The sequence below is a fragment of the Camarhynchus parvulus genome, chromosome 1, assembly GCF_901933205.1.
Source record: "Camarhynchus parvulus chromosome 1, STF_HiC, whole genome shotgun sequence".
NCBI lineage: Eukaryota > Metazoa > Chordata > Aves > Passeriformes > Thraupidae > Camarhynchus > Camarhynchus parvulus.
The window spans coordinates 49,619,166-49,642,676 of NC_044571.1; the positions used below are offsets into that span (position 1 = coordinate 49,619,166).

At 38.8% G+C, this 23,511-nt stretch overlaps 1 protein-coding gene across 1 annotated transcript in view; it reads right to left on the reverse strand.

Annotated features, from left to right (window-relative positions):
- LMO7 (LIM domain 7) overlaps positions 1-23,511 on the reverse strand; it is a 131,647-nt gene that overhangs the window by 31,654 nt on the left and 76,482 nt on the right. Inside the window, 12 exon segments of the mRNA XM_030962679.1 lie at positions 139-592; positions 1,891-2,033; positions 3,196-3,313; positions 5,580-5,609; positions 7,139-7,855; positions 8,323-8,523; positions 8,795-9,082; positions 9,442-9,741; positions 10,180-10,432; positions 11,575-11,773; positions 12,221-12,334; positions 12,718-12,748. Coding sequence (XP_030818539.1) covers positions 139-592; positions 1,891-2,033; positions 3,196-3,313; positions 5,580-5,609; positions 7,139-7,855; positions 8,323-8,523; positions 8,795-9,082; positions 9,442-9,741; positions 10,180-10,432; positions 11,575-11,773; positions 12,221-12,334; positions 12,718-12,748 — 2,848 coding nt within the window.

Below are 23,511 nucleotides of genomic sequence, written 5' to 3' on the forward strand. Positions count from 1 at the left end.
TTCTATTAATACAGCCTTCATCACACAGGAGACACTTTTTAAACAAAAACCAAACCAAAACAAAACATTAAAACTACTGTTCCCCCAGATATTGAAGACCCCAAATTTACAAACTCCAGGAATGAAGCAGAATTTTACCGTGAACGACCGTGGAAGTGACGAGATTCCTCTCGAGTGGACACCAAAAGGTCTTGGTGTAACCACAGATGTTAACCTGGAGGTATCAGTTTTCTGGTAAGTTCTCGGGAGAGAAGCTGAAACCTGAGCTGACCCAGTTTGAGCATTCACTGAGTAACGAGTGGACAAAAGCGACGGGCTCTGCTCCTGCTCCAGGCTCTCTGGAGGAGCAGGAGTTTCTCGAGCAGCCGAGCTCTCCGGCAGGTTCTTCTTGGGAGGCTGGGTGGCGTTCACACCTTTACTGTCCTTAGTGCTGTAGGAAGCATCTTCTTCCAAATGGTGATCTTTGGCTGCTGACCAATCTTTTGCTGCTGGGGAAGGTGCTTTTTCTTCACTGAACACATCATCATTCAGTGAATATGCCCAGTTGTGCTCCTGTTTCTGCTGCTCATAGGAGTCCTGATCTCTCTCTTCCCTATGGGAATAGAGCCTGTTAAAATGCCAAAGTGACCCGACAAACAAGCAGACCTGAAGTCTTTAAATTAGTAAATGTTTAAGGCTGAGCATAAGCCAAATAATGCATCTCCAGTAAATCAAAATTAATAGCATCATTTAAATATATTAGTATTTTCATATAACTTTTAATCTATCTTCTTGCACCTCCTCCCCAGTTCAGCGCTCTCATAGCACTCAGACATAATACTATCAGGCTGCCACTATCACAGAAATCTTTGCCAATAGAATGATATAGCTGCACATAGCTGTAAATGATACAGATACACATATGTTCAAGTTACACATCCCCAGAAATTCAGATTTATTTAGGAAAGAACAGGAAAAAGATAGTCCCATAACACTGCCTGAACTGTGTAACTGTGCTCAATGTTTCTGAAATGCTATGCTGAATTTTAGATACCAAAATAAGACAGTGCCCTGAAATTCAGCTAATTATTATTTTTTGCTACTATTCCTTTGTCATAAATGAACAACCATTACAAGAATATCCTTTAAAACATCAGTTATAGGATTTTTATTGATACTGAATACTCAATACAATTAGCATCCATACTTTTATTCAAGCAACTAACTTTTGTCCTCACAAATAAGTAAAAAATTAAAGAAATCCAAAAGATTAGACTTTTTTTTATGAATACATGTCATGTGCATATTACCTTCAGCTCAGTCATATGTGCATTTGAAATAAATAAATAAATAGATTAATAAATAAGACTGTCACCGTTAGAGATGGTACTGTGCAGTTTACACTTTTTACTCTTCAGAAAGTAAATACCAAGAGGAAAAATTTGGGATGAAGGGGAAATCAAGTAAAAGTTTAAAGCTCTGTGACATCAATTAAAATTCTGGCTGCAGTTCTCAACAATGGCTAAAAAAATAGTAAAAGCACTGGTACAAGGAAGATAAATAGTTAACTTTATCCATGAGTAAAAAAAGCAGCTATCCAGTTCAGCGCTATTGTTTTAACTAATTTAACGATAATGCAAATATTGATTTCTCAATACTTTTATTTATGGATAGTAAAGTAAAATATCATTTATAGAGAAAAGTGCTTAACATTCTTTGCAAACAGCGCATTAGAAAACCATATTCAGCCCTTCAATTGCCTAGATTTCTACATTTTATTTTGCAACTAAAATTGTCAAGATCTCTGCAGAATCAATTGCAACTTGTGGGTAAAAGCAGCTCAAAAATTTAAAGGGATAAAAATGCTCAGATTTATGTTCTTACACATAGTATTCCCATTAGGACTATTACCTCTCCTGCTGCATTTCCTTCAGTGACTGGGTACTCCTTCCAGACACCTCAGAGGCTCTCCTTTCAATTTCTTCTCTCTCTTCCTTTTTCTTTTGCAATTCTGAAGTGTAACTCTTTCTTCGACTCTTCCATTTTGCTAGATCCTGTTTAGAATAACACAAATGTATACCACCATCAGATTTTCTCAAGGCCTCATAGACTTACAGAGGCATCCCATTACATGCTATTTATTGGCCTGATTTTATTTGCATGTCTGCATCACAACCACATTTTCATGTACCTTTCCCCTAAATGATAAAGGGGTTGTCAAGTTCTATTTAGGGTTGCAGGCTCACTGCCTCCTTAAGTTAACAATTGCAATTACTGGACTATAGGCTATTTGACCCATTTTTTCTCCCCTTAACATTTTCAATTTTATTCTAAAATACTTCACCAATCACACATAATTGAAAACTAATGCAAATGCAATCTGTATTTCCTTGTTGAGGGCTTTAGAGTTTAGGATATCATTATTTTTCCAAACCACTACTATGTTAGACTGATTCACTAGCGTGAGAATAAATATGCATCAAATTATAAACTGAAAACAGATATTTCTGTACTTTCTTCATTTCTGTAAAACCGCAATGTGAACTGGCAATATTGTCCATGAAATACCAGAGCTGAGTTAAGGGAAGTACTGAATATTAGAACTGAGATGCATTAAACAAACAACTATGAACTTCTTGTTTGGTGCTTTGTTCTTAATTTTGGCATCTTGTTGATATTCATTGTCAAGCAGAGATTTTAATAAATTGAAAAGTCTTTAGATATGCTTATGATGCTGTGCAAAGCTACCATACAGTTTACAAGCTGGATTTAAGACAGCATTATTAGGGGATAGGAGCCTCAAGGATTTGCACAAGGAAGTATTATTTATTCCCCTTTCTCCCAGAGGATCAAATACCCAGACATTCCAATCATTTCTTAAAAAAAAGTATTCAAAAATTGCAGATAACACAAGAAACTATGCCCTAACCTCTCTTTATGTCCACAGCAATCAAGCCTGAAGGCTTTATTACAATACATACAAGTTCTAGCCTGAAGCATTAATCAGAAACTTAGGAGGATATTTAAAATAATTCAGCTCTGCATTAAACAGGCATCCCCAAAAACTCTAGTAGCTGCATGAGATGAATTGTTTTAGAAGACAGCCCCATGAATTGTTGCATACAGGCTGAAGCCTTTTTACTAGAGACACTGAAGGCAGGTAACATCCAGCCTCTCAAGCAGGATGCACAAGGAGAGGTGAGAAGGAGTCCTTACTTCTTGCCACTTTAGATCTTGTTCTTGTAACTGTTCTTTTATCTTCTGCAGCTCTTCATAACGGATTTTGCGCAGTGTCTGCAGCTCCTCGGCACTGACATCATTCAAAGATTTACTCCTAGAAAGGGAAAAGAGAACTCAGCTTTATAATATCCTATCCCTCATTTACATGAGTGAAACCTTCAGAGAGAGAAAAAGATTTATATTAGTACAACTGAGTGCTCATGAGTGTTATTTTGAATGGAGCAGGAAGCACATGGGCAGTTGATGGGATGTGCTGTGGGGCCAACACGCAAGTCATCAGTTGGGTATTTGAGCAAATAAAATCAGGTTAAGCCAATAAGCAGCTCTGTACATCTCCATGCTGACCATTCACATTGAGCTCCTCCGAGAACACTGCTACTTCTGTTTTAACCTGCTATTCTCTTTATTGATCTTGTTTCCTTCTTTGACCCAAAAGGCACCCCCTCTTCCCAAATCCAAATTCCCACCTTTGGAATTCTCTCCTGTAACACCCTCCGTAACACCTCCTGTTCTTTCCTTCCTTCCAAATCAGCTATTTATGCACATTTCCAAAAGATTAAGCGTCACACACGGCTGAATGCTTGGTGCATGGACATCACAGGCCCCACTAGCCTATGCTGATCCTCCCCAAGCCTCTGAGATGCTTTCCATTAAAGCTGGGATGGCTAACACAGCCATCTTCCTACTAACTTCTTCAACATGGCTACAGTTTCCCTCAGGAACTCCTACTTGCTGGTTCCCTTTAAACTAATTTCCTCAAAGCTCACCTTTCATGCTCTCCCCCACCACATGCTATTTTTTCCTTTATTCTTTCACACTGCAGTGATAAACATAACAGGACATTTAGTTTCAATATAGGACAAGGCTCTTGATGAGATTTTGACCACAAGCCTCTGAGACAGTAAGCAAAATGCAGGTGTTTCATCATTAGGTTCAATGGTGTAATGCAAAGGGAAAGTTAGGTCTCTAGGGCTTGGGGTTTTTTTTTGTTTCTTAGTATTCAAAAATACCTTTGTTTTCATTTATCCAAAGTATGAGTTATATAGAGGGATGCAATTAAGTTCCAGCAGGACTTAAAAATGCGGTACTTCTCTGATATGATGGAAAATAAGATTAAAACCAAAAGAGATTCAGCACAGAGCCTTGCTCTAATCTGTTGCATTCCAAGAGATCTCTGAACTAACAAACCAGACTCTCACTTCCTCCCAAGTGGCTGAACTCACTTTCATTGGTAACATGAGACTGGCCTTTGGCCTCTAGAAATAAAGGCTTGGGCATTAACTCCTCATATCTGTTCGCTTATCTATCTTCTGAATGAGAAGAGTGCCAAATTCAGCAAAAATTCACCTGGTCGCTATTGCAGAAACCCTTGTACAGTTCTTTTCCTCATTTTTAATGCTTAAGTTATACTACACATAGAACTGTTTTAAGGTAATCAAATACTACATAAGGCTGTGCCAAATTTGTTCCAGATGAGTTCAAGAAAACTTACATAACTACATTTACTATATCTGCCTGCAACAAAACAGGAGAATCTCAGCCTAAAGAAAATAAAACCTAAGAAAAGCTATATTCATACCATGGAACTGAATCTTAGTTTTAATTTCAGTCTGAACTGAAAAATCTAACTAGTGATTTGAGTCTTCCGAGTCTCCCTCTCCTAACACCCAACTTTTGAAATATTTTGCACTTCTGGAAGTGTTCAGTAATTTACCAGATTTGCCTCAGAGTAAAAATAGGGAAGCAAATAAATAAATGAATAAATTTTAATTTAAAAAAATCAGTAGAACACCATGCATTCCAAAATACTTAACATGCCATCATGCAATAAGTGGAAGAATTTTTTCTCTTTGAGTTGCAGTTCATCATAAACAATATCTAAGCTCCCATTACATAAATCTATAAGTTTACCACTAAGCATTCAATAACCTGGAAGATATAAAAAAAAAACCCAGACCATTCACCAACCCCATGATAAATACCAGTGCTGTTAAATTATTTTCAGATTCTAGCTGTACAGCTTTCAAAATAAAATATTTGTTAATATTCCTTTACACTTTTTGAATGTTTTAAAGCCTAAATGAAATACAGAACAGCAAATTTTTCACTTCAGCAGGAATAAAACATTAGAGCTGATTTTCAAAGTGCCTGATAACCATAAGTTGAATGCATGAGACAGCAGAGAGAACTTTTGCCATATACATAGCTTTTATCTCACATTCATTACATAAATTGCAAAGAACAGAACAACAAAGCATCATGCACAAGTTTTCAGCATGAGTTTTTAGCTACTGTGCATGCATAAAGATGAAGAGGCCAAAAAATAGCATTACAACCTTTCAAGCTTTTATAAAACTTACCCTTGCTCATCAGAAAGCTTTTGAAACAGTCTGAGAAATCAGAAACCAAAAAAAAAGAGATTCAGTGTCTTGATATTGAGAACAACATTAACACCATTAGTAGACCAGCAATCTCGCTAAGTGATGGGGAAACTGAAAGCTTGGGAACCAGCCAGCATGGAAAAGCACATCAGGAATTGGACACCAGTCAAAAAACACACCAGGACTTGCATGATGGGCAAAGTTGGGCTGAACTGTCAGAACAAGGCTGCCTGCAAGTTTCCAACACTTTTCATTTAGCAATACTGCACAAATAGAGCCTTGTGTTATTTCTGCACCACTTATTCATTCCAGTGCTGCTGAACAGCATGATGCTCAAAAGAGACTCGTTTCAAGAAAATAAAATTAATGCCAGCTTGAGTCCCAACAAAAGTGTGGTTTACAGAGGTTGTTCTCTTGTTACTTCAACCTTTCTGATACTAACTGAAAGTAATACTTGATGTATACCAGAATAAAAGATCCTAATAGAACTTTAGCATATTAATCCCTAAACACACCTAATCCAGGGCAATTCAAGAGGATTTTTAGTATTCTTGAATATGAGTATTTTATAATATACCTATTTAATTCTACTGAATTAATTTTTAGAACATGCAATATTTCCAAGCACTTTAGAAATATTTCTCAGTGAAGCTTGAAAATTGTAAACAGCATTAAGCTTAAAAATTAAATGCAGCAACATCAAAATATCAACTGGAACACAGAAGTGTCTTAGTCACAAAATAATGATGCACAGCTGGGAGATCTGCAATTTGCAATGCCGTATTTTCAGAGCTAAGTAAACATTTGGAACCCCACTCTCCCCCAGTAAATACAAAATACAAAGGAGAGATAGGAAGTACTTAAGAAACAGTATTCAGTCAGACAAGAGAAATTTTGAGGATACCCAGAAAGAATTAGGGGAAAGAATGAATCAAGACTGTATGAAAAGTAGGAGGATAGTATTGGCAGACTAAAATGTGCCATGGTGGACTTACTATTACATAGACACACAACTTGCATGCACCATGACTTTGGGCAGGCAAAACACTTTTTTTTTTCACCTCATCTAATCATCTCAGAACTGTGGTAGAACAGTTTATAAGCATTTTTAAACTTAGGTGCAAGCAAGAATATCAGAATGCCCATTTCCAGAATTTGTCTTTAAAGCATTCATGTGCTTCAGAAATGTTTTTATGTATCATCTTGTAGAATAGAAGAAAATATTTCTAGCCTCCAAAGTCTTTTGAATAATCACTATTCCTGTTCAACCACGGAAAGAAACTTATGCAGAACATTGAGCCTGAGGGAATGATAACATATTTTCTCCAAAATGGCAACCTAAAACTAGAAAACTTTATAATCTTTTGTTGAAAATATGGTATTGCAGTCATGAGCTTCTATTCAAAGCAAATAAAAAGCTTGTTCGAGGACAACACGAACAAATAGACTGGCACTCTACGAATGGTTCAGCACAGGATGATGCTTTTCTGAATGGGAAGGGTTCAAGGGCACTCAATCTGTGCAGGACACAACCTGACCTCTCCACCATCTGCCGTTTCTTGTGTCTAACTTTGCTGGCCTCCCTGATTGCTTCCCACTTCTTCCAGTCTTCTTCACTGCATGGACCTGGGATAAAATTTACTGGCTGGACGTTGCTTCCCGCTTTCCAAGATTCAATCTTGCGGGTCAGCATATCGTCCTTCTTATGGTGTAGAGATGGTGACATGACTCTGCCATTGCTCTTCCTTTCCTCTGGTATCGCATTTTTTTCAAGTAAACAGAGAAATTTGGACCGAATCTCTTCTGGAAGACTCCACGGATCAGGAAACAGTGCTGGGTGATACTTGTCGGGTGCACCTGATAAAGGCACCTCTTTTTTTTGAGAGAGGACTTTACGAAAAATCATGTCATCCTTTTCCAAATCTGGAATCACAGTTTGGCCCTCTCTGGGTTGCAGAATTATCTCACCCTCTAGAGGAGGCTCCTGTTCAGAGAATTTCTTTAAATACCGGGGGTCTTGAAGAACAACTTGATTCACATGGAAAGCCCCAGTTTTCCGAACAAACAAATCATCGTTTTCCAAATCTGGATATAGATATCCATTCTCCTCATCTCCTTGCTTGCCTCCTGGTATAAAGGAAACATTCTTTCTACATTTTATGAGCCTAGGGCCAGAAGTGGGATCAGTTCTGGTCTCCATTTCAGAAGACACGTAGTCAGTGTATTTTTGCAGGGCCTGAAGTAACGAAAACTGACTGAAGCATATAAAACAAAAGGAGGGAAGTAAAAATATCGTTAACTAGCAAGAGACAAGCAGATCACAACGTATTGCAATATACATTTGGTTTAGACTTGCAGTATCCCAAGCAGAATGACGACACCACTTGGCATTCACCACCACTGACTGTAGCACAGCACACGCCCACCAACACAAAGGTATCCCGGCATCCTAACCTGCTCAGAAACATCACACTTACATGCTCACACACAAAGCCAGTAACCCTACATAGCATGTTACACTTTCACATTTACATGTTTCAGAAGGCCAGCAACTTATGGCTACATTAAAAGAGAAAAAAAACCCAAACCCAACAAACCAGCAAAACAGTAATAACCGAAAAAGCACAGCATCACGGGACGCGGTTTAATTTCATTTAGCTGTTGCATATCCAGCCATCTCTTTTTGATGCATCAAGAGAACAGCTCATGCAGCAGTATCAACCTGGGCTGATCAGGAGACTCCAAGATTTTTCCTTCTGCAATCTGTGACAATGAGCTTCCCACATATTCAGCAGTTGGCTTATAATTCTGATCCCTTCTGCAGCTACTGTTCCAGTCAAAACTTGGTCTTTGTTGATTAGCAACAATGGTACAGCTTTGTTTGTAAGCAAATTCATCATCCTCAGAATCTGATCTCTTTCTACTGTGCAGCAGGAAAAAGAATGAGCAGAGGAGAATGAAAAAAAAGAACATGAAGTGTACTCACTGACCAAAATGCACAGTGGCAACAGTGCAACAGGTGCAACAGTATAACAAAAATAATACTTCAATTATTTTTAAAAAAAGAAAAAAAAGAAAAAAGAAAACATATCCTGCTGCTACACTGTCAATAAAAATTTAAAAATTCAGTCATAGAACTACACTTTATTTAAGCTTTGCACACAGGAGAGAAACAGGCATGCATGAAAACGCACCTGAACCCTTGAATCTCTTTATACCAAGGTTTGAAAGAGGATTTCTTGATTTTTTTCCATAGCAATTCCTCCTCTGGAGTCCAAAACTTAGGAAGAAATTTGTCAAAAGCAACAACTGTATTTGGCGCTGAAGAACTTAGCTTGCGAAAATAGAGATCATCTTTTTCAATGTTTGGGATGCCTACTTCTTCCTCGTCCTCATCACAATACCCAGATAATTGTGAAGCATTGTTAACTCTTGGTTTGTTTTCGCCTTTAGTATCCAATTGCCTCTGCCTCCTCTGGTTACTGTTCAAAATATCCAATCAGTTAAGATATTTTAGGAGCAACTTGACATAAGCAATGCAAAAAGACATGCTTTTTGGCTCAGGAGCTCAGCCTTGTGAATGAAGCATATTAGTTCTCAATTTCATCACTGCAGCACCAGAAACAATAAGATAGATTAAATAAAAAAAAATTTAAAAGAAGTTAAATGGTTATATCAGCATCCTGTCTCCTCTGACAAAACCACAAAATTTGACAGAAAAAGCATATAAAATTATCAGCTGTGTTAAAATGCTGATTAGAAGACTAACTTTATGGAGTTATTTAAGGGCTGCAATTTAGGTAATGCAATAGTTACTGGATCTTGGATTAGTATCTCTGACCTCAGTGGTTCAAGCATTGCAGCTAGTGGACCAGCTGGATAACTTTCTCGCGAGCAAGATTTAGGAGAGTCATTGTGCAACATGAAATGATGTCCAGGTGCAGCAGAGCTTACAGGACTCTTTTTGACTAGAAATCTACGATTTGCTAAGTCATCCAAAACAATGTCGGGCAGCCTTCTTTCATCTTCTGAATCAGAGCCACTGTCATACTCATAGATGATCTGGAGGGAAGCTGGATTTGTGAGCCCATGCTCTGCTCTGCTATTTTGGCAGGAAGCTACAGGATTCGTTTGACGTCCACTGAGGTTGACCGAGACAGGAATAGAATGAAGACAGTGAAGGCACGAAGGCAATGGTGAAACTCAAGAGCTGCCCACTAATCTCATCTGTATGCATCAAGAATCCGGACAGCTGAAATTCATCACTATATTTTGGAAGCTTTATCAAGCGTCAAAACCGTAGGTCTATCTCTCATAAACTTGCATTTAAGACCATTTAAATACATCTGGAGTCTGGCCAGCTTCAAAACATTACTCAAATATCAAGAAACAATGTAAAAAACCAAAACCAAAAACCAAATCACACAACCACACTAAAACATCCCCTTTGATAAAACATGGAAAATCAAATACTTGACTTTTACTGCAGCAAGAGCAGCTTTTCTTTAACTAATAAAGTAGTAACTTATTTTAAAAATTCTACATCAAAGCCCGCTTTACTGAGGTCACACACCAGTACCTTGAAAATGCTCCATCTGACTCAGTGAAAACAGGACTTGCCCAGCTCCTCCTGTTGTCCTCATTCTTCTCTGTCCTCTTCTTCCTTAAAGGTGCTGGCACATATGCTGTCTGCTTGTTTTTGTTGGGTAAGAAACGGTTGAAGTCAGTGGTAGGTTTTGGTTCAATCACAGAAATCCTGCGGTAAGACCTGTCATCTTTATGGGAGTCATGCATTTTGGAAGGCAGTTCTGAGTCTGTGTCACTGTCACAACCTTAGAAGAAAGTGGAAATAAAAAGGGAAGATACAAACATCATTCTCTAGACATGTGCTTGTAGCTAAACTTGGATCAAAGTCTTCTAAAATCAATTTATGTCTGTATTTTAGATGTTTCAGCTGTAAATTTGCTGAGCTACTGACAGGACAGTAGGAGAAGTATTTTTAGAAGTCTGTGGCAAAGCTGTGATAAGAGCCATTAAACTCAATTTGGTTAGCATGATCCTCCTGCATTTGTTCCATTCTTTCATTATCGCTGCTCCCTGCAGGAAACAAAGTGCTGGCCTCCAAACTGAAGACAAAAAACAGCACAGAATTTTTTTTCATTAAATAGTATCTGCAAGATAAATTTATAAACAAAGACAAATAAACAGCAAATAATGTAGCACTGTGCTCATTTCACCAGATTAAAATCCAGTAGAAGCCCAGGGTACATCACGTCTGTAATGTAGCTAAATGTTGCCTTGCACAGATCACCAATGCTACATGAAGCCTCTGCTCAAAGATTTTGTTACTCACACGAAACAAAACCCAACACCTCGCAATTTGTGCGACTTTAGACTACAAATTGGCATTGAACTTTAAAACCAGCAGAGAAACACAGGCTAGAGTGCTGCTTTAGGGATCCAATGTCAGTATCTTCTTGTTACCTTTATTTTCATGAAAAACTACTAAAAGTAACAAACACTACTCAGTATTTAACCTAGGTGGGAAAAAACTTATTGAATATTCACAAATGAAGTAAAGACATAGCAGTTTGACACAGTCACCGTAAGAACAAGGCAAGTGACTTGTGCAAGTGGTGAATTTTAGGTAATCCCATCCAGATCTGATTTCTAGCAATTTCCCTTACAGAACTCTGGGACTATATCCTAGACATACACACATACCCTAATGCGTCAGTGAGAGCAAGAGTTTCAGCAACCCTTCCCTAGGAAGATCTGTGTGAGCAGTGCTTTTTTCCTACCGAGTGTTAGAGGTGAATATTTGCTTAAGCAAAATGAAACAGCAGCAGTTACAAAACTAGAACTGACTTAAAGTACTTTAAGTACTGGACATCCAAGTACCAGGTCCATACATTGTCTTTTCCTACACTCCTAAGATACATGTCAACAAAAGATTTTGGAGAGGAAAACATACCTTCACTGCCACCTTTCAAGGTTATATCTGATGAAAAGCTCGTGCAGGATCTTGAACCAAGAGAGTCCAAGCTATCAAAGGAATCGTCTCTTTTATGAGTAACTGAAGACAGGAAAGGCTCTCCCCGGTCAACGTACCAAATATCGCCGTACCCACTATCTCTGCCACTTCTGCTTGGCTGGCTGGACTCTTCGAGTGCCTACAAGAGTCACTTTTAAAAGGTCTTTTCCAATAATTTAGGGTGCAAATGCTATTCATGAGCATTCTGAATTCAAAAACAAACTTCAGGAAAGACTATTGCAAAACCCTAAAACACGTACTCAACAATGCATATAACAGCATGAACAGGAGACTTGATAAAAGGTCTTAAATTTCTTTCATCTCAGCCAAAGAGGATTGAGATAGGGCTCTTCACAATCTACCACATCAATTAGAGCAGATGTATTCTGAAATTCATATGGGTAGCAGAAGAACTAAGCTAAAAATCATTCCTTTCCTATGGAACCTGATAGTAAGCAAAACAAATTACAGTGTTCTCCAAACTAAGAAGAAAATGAAACCCTCAAGAGACTGTTTAGAATTGTTGCTGTATAACAAACTATAAACTTCAGCCTATTTGTTTAGTTTCCTTTTTTGGATTCCTTACCTTACTCAGTGCTTGCCCTAATAACTTCTCAAATGCTTTAAGGTTGAGGTATGGACCATTATAATCAGGGTCACTTTGAGCTTTCCTCCCAAGCCAGTATAATGTAATCAAAACCTAAAAGCAAACAGAAAAAAACCCCCTGAATACAAACTTAATTACTTTCCTCTCATGCCATGTGCCAGTGTAAAAGAATCTCAGCATGCTGAGATGTTTCTACAAAGCACTGCAAAATCTTACATACAGTATTAACTATGATTGCCACCAACACCAATTAAAGAGTGTCATGATGCATCTCATATATCTCAAGCAAGCAGATATAAATACTGGTTTTGATTTTTACAATGATTTGGGAAAGTAAGCTGCACATAGAGATCACTGTAAAGTGGCATTAATTTGCATCAGATAAATCAACAATTGAAGAAAAAGGTAATTATGATAGTACCATAAACAGAAGCATTTAAAAATAATTAATCACAATTAATGTACAACTCTCTTACATTTTTCACTCTTCTGTTGGTTTCCTCTGGTCTGAAGCAGGGCAGAGAATGAGAAAAAGAAAACAAAATGTTTTAAAATTGCTGACTTAAAATTCAATTATTATTCAAGACGTAAAAAGTTTCAAGACCAATTATCAGTCAATATAAAATATGCAACTATGACTGCTCCAAAAGAAATCAGAAGCATTTTACTTTAAATACAGTCATAACTCTGTACTATTTCAATTATTACATGTAAAATGAGAAGCTAGCCAATCTATTACAGTTTCTGTTTTGAGAGGTACACAGAAAGGTTCTAGGTATTTTTAATTAGCTCTCATTTAGTTACCAACAAAATAGAAGTAGAAAACAAGCTGTTGACTTTGGGAATAATAGCCTGTATTAGCCAGGGAGATCACAGAATCATAGAATGGTTTGGGTTGGAAGGGTCCTTAAAGATCACCCACTTCCAACCCCTCTGACATGGGCAGGGATACCTTCCACTAGACCACACTGCTGAAAGCCCCATCCAGCCTGGCTTTGGCACCCTTAGAGGGATGGAGCATCCACCACTTGGTCTGGACAATGAATGCCAGTGCCTCCCCACCCTCAGACTAGAGAATTTCTTCCCATTAGCCAATATAAACTGACCCTCTCAGTTCTGTCATTCCCCCTTGGTCCTATCACTACATATCCCTGTAAAAAGCCCCTCTCAAGGTTTCCTGTAGGCTCACTTTAGCTGCTGGAAGGCTGCTAAAAGGTCTCCCTTGAGCCTTTTCTTTTCCAGCCCGAATAACCTCAGACTGTCAATTCCATATGAAAGGAGATTTAATTGTAACTCTTCCCCCAATTGTATTGTTTTCTAAAGTATTTGCCTTAGACAACAGAAAACATTTTAGCCAAGAGTAAACTTTTCAGACCAAGAAATGAGAAACTGAAACTGGCACAATGAAGGGCTGAAAAGATGGGTTTGGGTTCTTTTATACAAATACATGTTTTTCAAAAAATATTAAATACATATGCAATCACTAAGATTAGGGAACATTTATATATATATTCCCAGTCTGTAGCACACCTTGGAAGAGTACCAATGGACACTGCTGTTCTCCTCTCACTCATTTTAAGAGCAAAAAGAAGAAACTTCTCAAATGGGAGGCTCCAAAAGCCTCCTAGTCCCCAGGTGTAAATACTCAGGGCTGGACTGCAAACAGTGGTTGAACAACATTGCTGCCTGCAGTGACAACAGTGATGGAAGAGCAAATGGCTTAAATAAACCCAAACAACTCTTCACCTGCCCCAGATGTTGGTTTGGAGCTGGTTTAGCTACAAACTTCACACACAGCACAGCAAAGGGGTTCAAACAGAAAAGTAGAGACTTCAATACAGCAGCAGAAAAACCTATTCAGAACTCCCTAACATGACAGACCAATAATGTGTCAAGGTACTTATCCCATTTCTGTCTGTCTAGAAACACACTAGCCAAAGGTTACAGGAAAAAAAGGAGAATAAACCATTCAGGAAAGGGTTAGGAGTTAGTGTAATGAGGACAGGGCTTGGTCACTCTTCATGGAAATGGAATAGTCAATGAGACGTGACAACCATCAGGGACACAGACCGTCCCTTCCCTCCTCCTCTTCCTATTTTGAGAGCACCAGCTCCCACTCAGTGGCTCTAATTGCCTTGCCCATCCCCAGATCATAAAGAAATCAGACTATCAGGAACACAAAGTCCTGAGACAGGTTTGACCTCCACAGTCCTTGCCTGAAGCTTCCTTAGTATCTCATGCCAGAGATGTTTCTGGCTTTGAACCCAGTGACCTCTTTCACACAGATAAGGAAGAATCCTCCTCCTTTAATGCGAAATATTTACACTTTTTTGTTTGTTTTTTAATCCCTTCCAAAATCCATTGCTATTCAGTATTCACTCAAGTCTATTTTTGAAGAAAAAAAAAAATTCCCTTTTTTTTCCATTAAAGCTAATTTTTTGCCAGTGTCCATGTTGCAGGGCACACCATAGCTGTGACCTAAAGTGCTACTAGAGACAGGTTAATTTCCCAAGCAGAGAATGGAAAACTTTTCTTACATCAACATTACACTTCTCATACCCAGTGGAGAGCATTTTAAAGGTTAGCATTTTTACCCTCAATGCCTTTTGTTAGCAGAATTTCTGCTTTTGTTTGCAATTACAAACAAGGGTGCCTTAAAGTTTGCTAAGGGTGCCTTAAAGTTTGCTCCCAAACTTCAGCAGCCCAGTGAGGAGTGGAAGACTCTGCCCTTAGCTGACAGGAGCATGTACCCAAAAGGCTGCCAGCCTTCAAGTAGACCAAAGCCACAAGACTGAACACAATGATGTCCACTTCTGCTTTCCTTGAGTTCTCTGGGATAATTTCAGTCAACCGTTTTGCAACAGGAGTAATATTTAGTTGTCTTTATATTTCAATAACATTTCCTTACTGGAATCACCATAAATACACTAGGCCTGTGTATTCAGACTAAAACCAACACAAAACTTAGGTCACTCAGGTAAACAAGACAGTCTGAGACCAAAAATGCAGGCAGGGAGATATTTCATGGACTCGAATGAGAGACCCTGCTTCATTCCTGTTTACTCTGCTAACAACAGAAGCAAATAAACAAGTTTTTTACTCTTCATTCATGAAGTTTCTTCACTTGCATTACTATTTTCCTTCTCTGAACTGCATCGATTTGTTTCTAAACCTTTTCAACAACTTGTCACAGTAGACACAGTCTGAGTAGAAGAGGAGAAGAAAAAATCCAAGAGAGGCCCTGCTGATCTAGAACACTTTTCTTAATTTTTACATGCATGTATTAATTATTTGATGGTGCTTAACCAAGGAAAAGGATGAATCTGAATGATGAATGTACTGTCCTAGAATCTGTGTTAAATGATAGGTATATACATTTTTTTTCCAAAAAAAATCCTGATTAAAGAAGCAATGTTGTTACCTTACTGGAAGGTCTTAAAATTAATTTCTGACCTACAAATTTCACAGCTACATCTTCTCTGAGACATGCAACTTGCAGAAGGCGTAGTTTGGATCTGCTTGCTAACATTCTCTGTGTGAAATAAGAACCTTTAAAGCCTTTTATATGTACAACCTGTCCAAGCTCATCTGTGTTTAGTTGCACATGCAATTGCCTATTTCCCTTCCAGGACACTCCATTTAAAATATCTATTGTGTAAATACTTATTGGTTAGAAGCATGATACAAACTGAAGAGCTTTTAGGATTAATTAATTTTCCCTGTATCAAAACAGAAAAAAACAAGGCTTTTAACTCAATTGTAGTAAATGAAAACACAAAATGGAATAATTCTAGTACATGGAAATTCTTCATGAGGTGTTATAAAAATAACATAACCACTGTGCAATCTATGCAAATAATTCATCTAGGGTCTTGTGCATAACTCTGAACAATTATGGTTCATAGGAGGGGACAAGATAGAGTCACCAGCCTCAAGCATAGCAAATTCTTTGCTGCTGTAAGAGTAGGCATGACCCTGCAACTCTTCTGACAAACTGTCACCTAACAGCAAGCTCCTGCTCTCCCCTCCAACTCCTCTTTGCAATCCTGGCTCTAAATACACAGGGCTTCAACACCCAGTTTCTCACACTATATTTGAATAAACTATTTAGAAGATGGAGTACAAGAACTTCAGCAATGCAGTTTTTAAGCTTTTTAAACACTCTGGGACACTTATAGCCTTATTTTAAACATAAGCCTATAGCACTGAAGCACACACACAACTAATTGCAGAGACATTTCTCATACAACAGCTAACTTAGGAACTGATGGGGCAGCTCACTTACTAAAGTATCTTTGTCAATGCAAATAGATGCCAATACTACATTTGGTTACTGTGAAAGAAGTCTGCTTTTTCCTGTTTTCATCCAAAGTTGTCATAGAGCCCAGTGGATGCTAATCATATTCTTTATGAATATGATTGGTGTATGCCAATTTCTGGTTTGAATAGGCAACTACCTTTGTACTGAAAGTTTTATGTGGGCTGCAGCTTTGCCCAGGAGGGCACAGCCAAGGCTGCATCTTAAAACTAATCTGCTTAAAGAATTCAGTTCCTCCTCACATGACAATGGAACACTATTTACTAAATCACTTTGTGTATTTTTAAACATTAACTTCTCTGTCTTCCCACAGGTTTTTTATATCTCCTTTTGTTAACAATACAACTTTGCTAAAGATGTCTAAACTAAGCAAAGAAAGCTGCTAAGTATAGCAGTTAAGATCTTACTGCAAAAATTTATTGTAAATACTTTATCTGCTCTTGTCACAGTCTCAGCACTTAAGCATTCATTCTCAAGCTCAAAAAAAAAAAAAAAAACCAACACCAATCTACCTATCTTAACCTCAATACCAAATTCCAGCTAACAAAGAGGTCTCAAAATTGTAAAAGTAGAATCCTGATTCACAAAGCGTGAACCTTAAATGTTGGCAGTGGTATTAATAAAAGTTTACATACAACTTCAAGATTAGCCAGCCTGGAAAAGATCTCTAAAGCCTAAAGGCCACGAGACAACAACACGTGGGGGATATTATAACAGTAATTGTGAAGCACAACCGCATAAATCCGACTTGAACACTGATGAAAAAAGATGTGGAATAACCACCTATGGAGAAATAATGCCTTCTGTGTAAATCATCTCATCTACGTCAATCCTTGGGCAAACAGAAGAAAGACAAATGGGACAGGAATAGCTCTCACTTTGTTGGCGTGTGATACGCTCAGAGACGAAACACCTCTGTCACATTTGAACACAACACATATTGACAAACATCACTTCCAGACTGACAGATGTTTCTCCAACAAAGACCAACAAAGACCACTCTACAAGAATAAAGCAAAGTGACATGGCAGATCAGCACAAGGCTGAGCCACAGCTCAAGGAATTTATTCTCAGCTCCACTGTTTGCTCAAGGTTAAATAGCACAATTAGTCACCAAGGCCCTAGCCTGACAATACAAAGGCTTTGGCAGCAGCTCTAGCTTAAGGATTTCCTGGTCCCCCTCTGTCTTCCAGCCACTCCTGTTTGCTGCCTCTGTGGTTATGCCAACAGAACCCTGAATCACACTGCCGTTCCATGCTGCCAGAGGGCTACACCTGTTTCTGTGGGGTTGTTTCTAATATACATTTTCAATCCCCAAATTAGCTTGCTGATCTGTTTTGTATCATGTTCATACGAGCAACTGCACCAGCACCGTGGCAGAGGAGCAGGCTGGGGGCTTGGTGGAGGAGGAGGACTCTGCTCCAGACACCAGTACCGTGAGAACGCCCATGCGATGACCCTGAGACAGAGGCGCCCTGTGCTTCCCATTTTTAAGGAGTGAGGAAAGCTTGCTGGAATTATTTTAATGAATTTTGGGGCATTTAATATATATATTTTTTAAATTGTATACAGTCATACACCTTAGAGGAGCTAGCAGGCCCCAGTACTTTTAAGAAATCGTGAACTAGCGTTTAACCAATTATAAAAAATACATCCACTGACACCTACAGACCACTCCAGTGCCTCCATACAAAAGAGCAGTGCATTTTAAGAAGCTAGATTTTTTTTTACTTATTTCAAATTTTTTTCAACAATAAGCTCAATAGTTTGGATTTTATTTTTCTGACACATTATATGGTTTTGTTTCCCCAAGTCCTTATATGTATTAAATTCCAGCAACTAGCAACTCATGATGTCAAATCTACTTTAACACTTCACTTTATTATTTTCCAGGAAGAACAATGCGGAGCTCAGGACCGTATCCAAGATACCAGAAGTCTGAGCAAAGTTCTGGAAGATAATTTTAAAGCATCCCGTTCAGAGAAGGGTCTGTTTCTCATATAGAAACATATTTAAATATAGTTACCGGTTGAAGATTTAAAATAAAAAAAAAACAAAACCAACAAACAAAGAAGCAAATTTGAAAGGAGATCCATCCTCTCCAAAATGAGGGTTAGCAGCCAAGAATACATGTGGTCCCGTCCAAAGTGATAAGACAAATTTGAACCCATTTACGGGGAGAAAGAAGGAACAGAGACACTCCCACTGATAGAAAGGAATGTGGCAGTGACAAATGCACCCTGCCCAGTGCCAAACCCATCCCTTGGTGACGAATACTTCAGAAACAGCTGCCAACCTGGTTTTCTGTCCTTTCCTCTGAACTACAGATCTCACAAACACAAGGCTTGAATAGATTGCTGTTTAAAAAGAAGTACTAGTGTTCTCCCTTTGAGCTTCCATCCATCAAGGCAGCAGTCACACCTCCAAGACGCCTTCTGAAGGGCTTGGAAGAGCCATACCCTGGCCTGGGAGCTGCAGCAGACCAGCTGGCTGCAGAAAAGCCCACTCCCCAACTCCATGCCGAGCTCCAGGCACTCCAACCCTACACGGACCAGCTGCACTTACGGTTCTGAGGAAGATGTCAGGGGATTTGAAGGACTCCTGCACCCCCGCCGGGTGTTGCTGCGCAGGAGATGAACGCTGCCTGTCCAACTAGCAGTGGGCTCGTGCTAAATTTCAACCTCTTTGGCCACCTACTCAGCTGCTATTAATATTGCTGTTATCGGATTTCACTGAATTCCCACATGCTGCTGAGAATAGAAAGGCTCCAGTGGAAGATGTGGTTGCTGCATGGGTACAGAAACATGAGGACATTCCTCCAGCACTTGGACTCTTAGCAAATTGATATTCAACCCCGAGAGCCACAGTTCACTGCTGAGAATGCTGGAAATAAACCAGCCAGGCTACGGCTGCAGAGTTAGAGAACAGCGTTTGGAAACACACCTTTCTATTTGACTATAAAAAGCACATGCATTTTCCATAGCAACACATCCACCAGACCCGATGCCACTCACATCACAGCAGCACAGAGTCAGGTATAAAATGTCAGCAGACAGCATTTCTCTGTGCCCCTGCGGAACCCCTGGCTGACAGCAAGGAGCTCCGTGGGCCCTGATGAATGAGCAGCCTGTCTCCACCCCGTGCCCCCACCTACTAAAGCTGAGGGGTGGAGGAGAAATGCTCAAGAAGGAAAAGGCGGAGAGGGAACAGAGCCAGCCAACACCCTCTGTGGGAACACATCAGCATCCATGGCTTCAGAGCCTGTCTTCTCACACTACCTCTGGAGCATGGTGCTTCCTTGCTGATCTCACCCATTGTGCCTCCACACCATTCTGAAATCCCTTATCAAAACAAAAACAGGCACTTCTAGAAAAGTGCATCAACCCCGGCAAGTCACCAGACGATAACATTATCCATTTCCTCATGCTCTTTTCCGACCCCTCCCTGGGTGGTCCATCTCTGCCAGCTTCCTCATACTCCAGTCTAATCTAGAGGTTCTCCCAAAGAGAAAACTAGCATCCTGTAGGGAAGAAGGCACGCCTATCAAATAAAAATAAAAATAAAAATAAATCCCCTAGAAGAACAAGCAGAAGAGCGCTAATGATAACCTGAGCATTCCTCGGCTCTTGTCTGAGGGGTGAGCAGGGCAAGTGCAAGTGGTGTGGAGCACTCACTGCAAGCTGTTGCTGTGGAAAAAAGAAGGCTGATGGGATCATGCATCTTCCTGCTCAAATATTAAGCTCTATTAAAGAAAAATAAAGTTGGACTGGATGATCTCTGAGATATTTTCCAAAATAAATTGTCGAAAAATTGATAATAATTAATGTAGATTTGTTGACTCGTCCCCCTCTTTGTGACTTTTTCTTACTCTGTTCCTAACCTAAAAACTCATTAGCTTCACTAACTTCAGAAAATTAAACTGCAAATCTCTTGTCCTGTTTTGTTTGCTTGGTTCTTCCAGGAAAAAACTAGAATGCTTTGCCAATCTGTAATGGGTACTTCCAATTCCAGATCTAGACTGACACCTACCAAAAAAAAAAAAACCTCAGCAGGTATTTTGTTTCTGAAATCTAGTGGTCACTTGGCCAAAGTTGGCCAAGAAACATAAGAACATCCACTGACTTTTATGAGAAAAGATGGACTCTGCACAAAGCATTAGAAGTTGTGCAGTTGACTCTCAGCTCACACAGAGAGTTAGGAAATTAAATCTCAAATCACTTTGTTCACACTCAAGGAGACTTTTTAATTTCACAGGTGAAATAAATTCCTTCTCAAGGAAAAAAAAACCCCAACTTTAATGTGCCTCATATTTTAGATCAATTGATAGATAGTTATAATATCAGTACTTACATATACTGTAGGTTTTATTTCTTCCCAAGTTTTGGTATTTAGAATTTGGAGCATATGATTTTGCTGAATCTCTCCTTTTATCTCCCTGCTGTCTTTTTTTCTTTTTCAAAAGCCTGTACATATTTCAGTTGACCTTTGCACAAGGATTACATTAAATGTTTCCCACCCCTTTCTACATTTCTCCTTCCTCATACCTCAGAATCAACATACTTGAGCTCATCCTGTTGATCATCAGGATCATTATCTACATTAACTTCTCTTGCATTTAGTTTTAAAGATCCTTGACCTTCATTCCCCCACACAAGCCTAGACCATATTGTATAAATTTTGTACATAAACGTGAAGACAAGTCAAGATGGGGAATGTATAATTTGGATAACAATCTTTCCAAAACAAATAGTTGGTATATCTGGGGAGTCACTGAAAAATAAGTTTCAAAATAGACAATTAAAGCAACCCTGTAAGTTTTTAGAAATATATTCAAAACCACAAAAACATGCAGCTTCTAGCTTGCTCAAAAATAGTTCAAGAGCATTATTAAAAAAAGAAAAAGTAAAAAGTCTATTATTTGCTTCAGCTAAGCTGCAGCAACCATGCCAACTCACAGCATTATTTTTCATGGCATGACCAAAACTCATTTTGTTTACTGCCTGATGCCTCTTTGCCATTATTAAGTATTTCCAAAGCCACTGTCCTTTTTATTCCCAACTCTTACACCTACCTGGAATATTTCCACATCCCCAGTTTGCACACACACACCAGAAGTAATTTTTTAGAATAGCCCTCAATACTGACCACATTAATTCCCACCAAGCCTTGATGAGACTTGTCTGAACCAACTCCAGGTATGAATAAACAAATCACTGCAAGGTAAGTTAGGGTAAAAAATTTTCCATCTATTAAGTACTCCTAGCAACTGCCTATGTGCACTCTCTTACACTCAACCCCCAGGATTAACACAATTGTTCAATTTGGATAAAGCATTTAGAGGTGGTCTCTTGGGAAGAGCTAGGATTTGGCAGGTTATACAACACTGCTTGCTCAGAGAGAGGTATTTTTATAGCCTCTGTATACAGGGAAGAGGAAAAATCCACCCCAACAACCTCCTCCATTCAATCTCCTCCCTTCATGCCCAGGGAAAGATCCAGTAAATGTAATCCTTTGTTATCCTTGTGTCAAGCAAACAAGCAATGTGCAGAAGTGCCTTGTGTATAAGCAAAACAGTTTACCACAGCTTATAACACTCAAAAGCAAGGTTTACTCAATTCCTCAGGGTATGCAAAAAAAAAAAAAAAAGAAAAAGAAAAAAAGAAAACTAGAACTCAAGTCTATGCTGCATAATTTATATCAGAAATTTGGCAATGAACATATCCTCTGATAAAAAAAAAAAAAGGATGACTGACAGTAACTTGTAGTGGATATTGCTGTGTTCATACTTGTGCTCACAGACAGTTTCACCAGTCTAAATAGGCATCTACTTGGCTGCTGTTGTTATGACACATACTCAGAAAACAATTCAGCACACAGGTGACTCAAAGTTACCAGCAGAAGCTACAGATGCCCTATTCTAGGCCCATAAAGTAATCCAGGATTCAGTCCACTCCAGTCATCATCTCCTCAGGAAAGCCAAGACCCATAAATGCCACGTATATGTATGAGGGATAGTTATATCTTCTGGAGAAGAGGCAGACCCCCTGCATTTTAGGGATACATGGAATTTGAAATGACTCCCAGGCGCTGTAAAGCTTTCCAATGGCTCATTTCTTCCTCTAGAGCAATTCCAGTGTAGCGCTGGCCAAACTGTTGCACAGGAGAACAGAGAAGAGGGGCAGTATATATGCCAGACCTCTTTTCATTCTAAAGTTTTGTTACATTATTAAAAAACAAATGCTTTTTTTGTTCTGCAGTTCAAAGGGGGACTTCTAAAAGCAAAGCTTTTGGGAAAGAGTGATAGAGCTAGGACTTTGAAAAAATTTAGATTTATTCATAGAGATGCAGAGCAAAGATGAAGAAATGGAGATACAAGGTAAGAGCAGCTTAGTCCGTGATAAAGATTTTGGAAACAAGATGAAGTGATGCTGCATTTGTCCTTAAGTAGAAGTAAATCACTACTGCATGACTGAATAATTTCATTTAGTCTGTACACTTGGACTAAAAGCTTTAAAAAAACTACTGAGTTTTCTCAGTAATATTCTGGCAAAATATTTAATGAGCAAATAAGAAGCGCTGAAAAAAAAAGGAAAATGCTTCCTTTTTGGAATGTTGCCGTATTTTCTCTATGTTTCTTTGTGTTACCCTAGCAACACAGAGCACAACATCATCACTCATCACACAGAGCACAAAAGTATGAAATACAGGCTGAACCTGACTTCTCTCTATTAAGGTCCATTCTCTATTAACTTAAGGTGATCAAATACGTCCAAAAGGAATGAGATATGCAGATACAACAGAACTTTATTATTTCCCATGTCTTCTTGATCTGCCTGCATTAGTAAAAACATACTTAGAGCCAGGAAAGAGCTCCTCAATTAATGCAAAGTCAAATATTCATGCAAGCTTAACAGAAAAAAAAAACACTGAAAAAGGATGTTTTGCCTTGAAT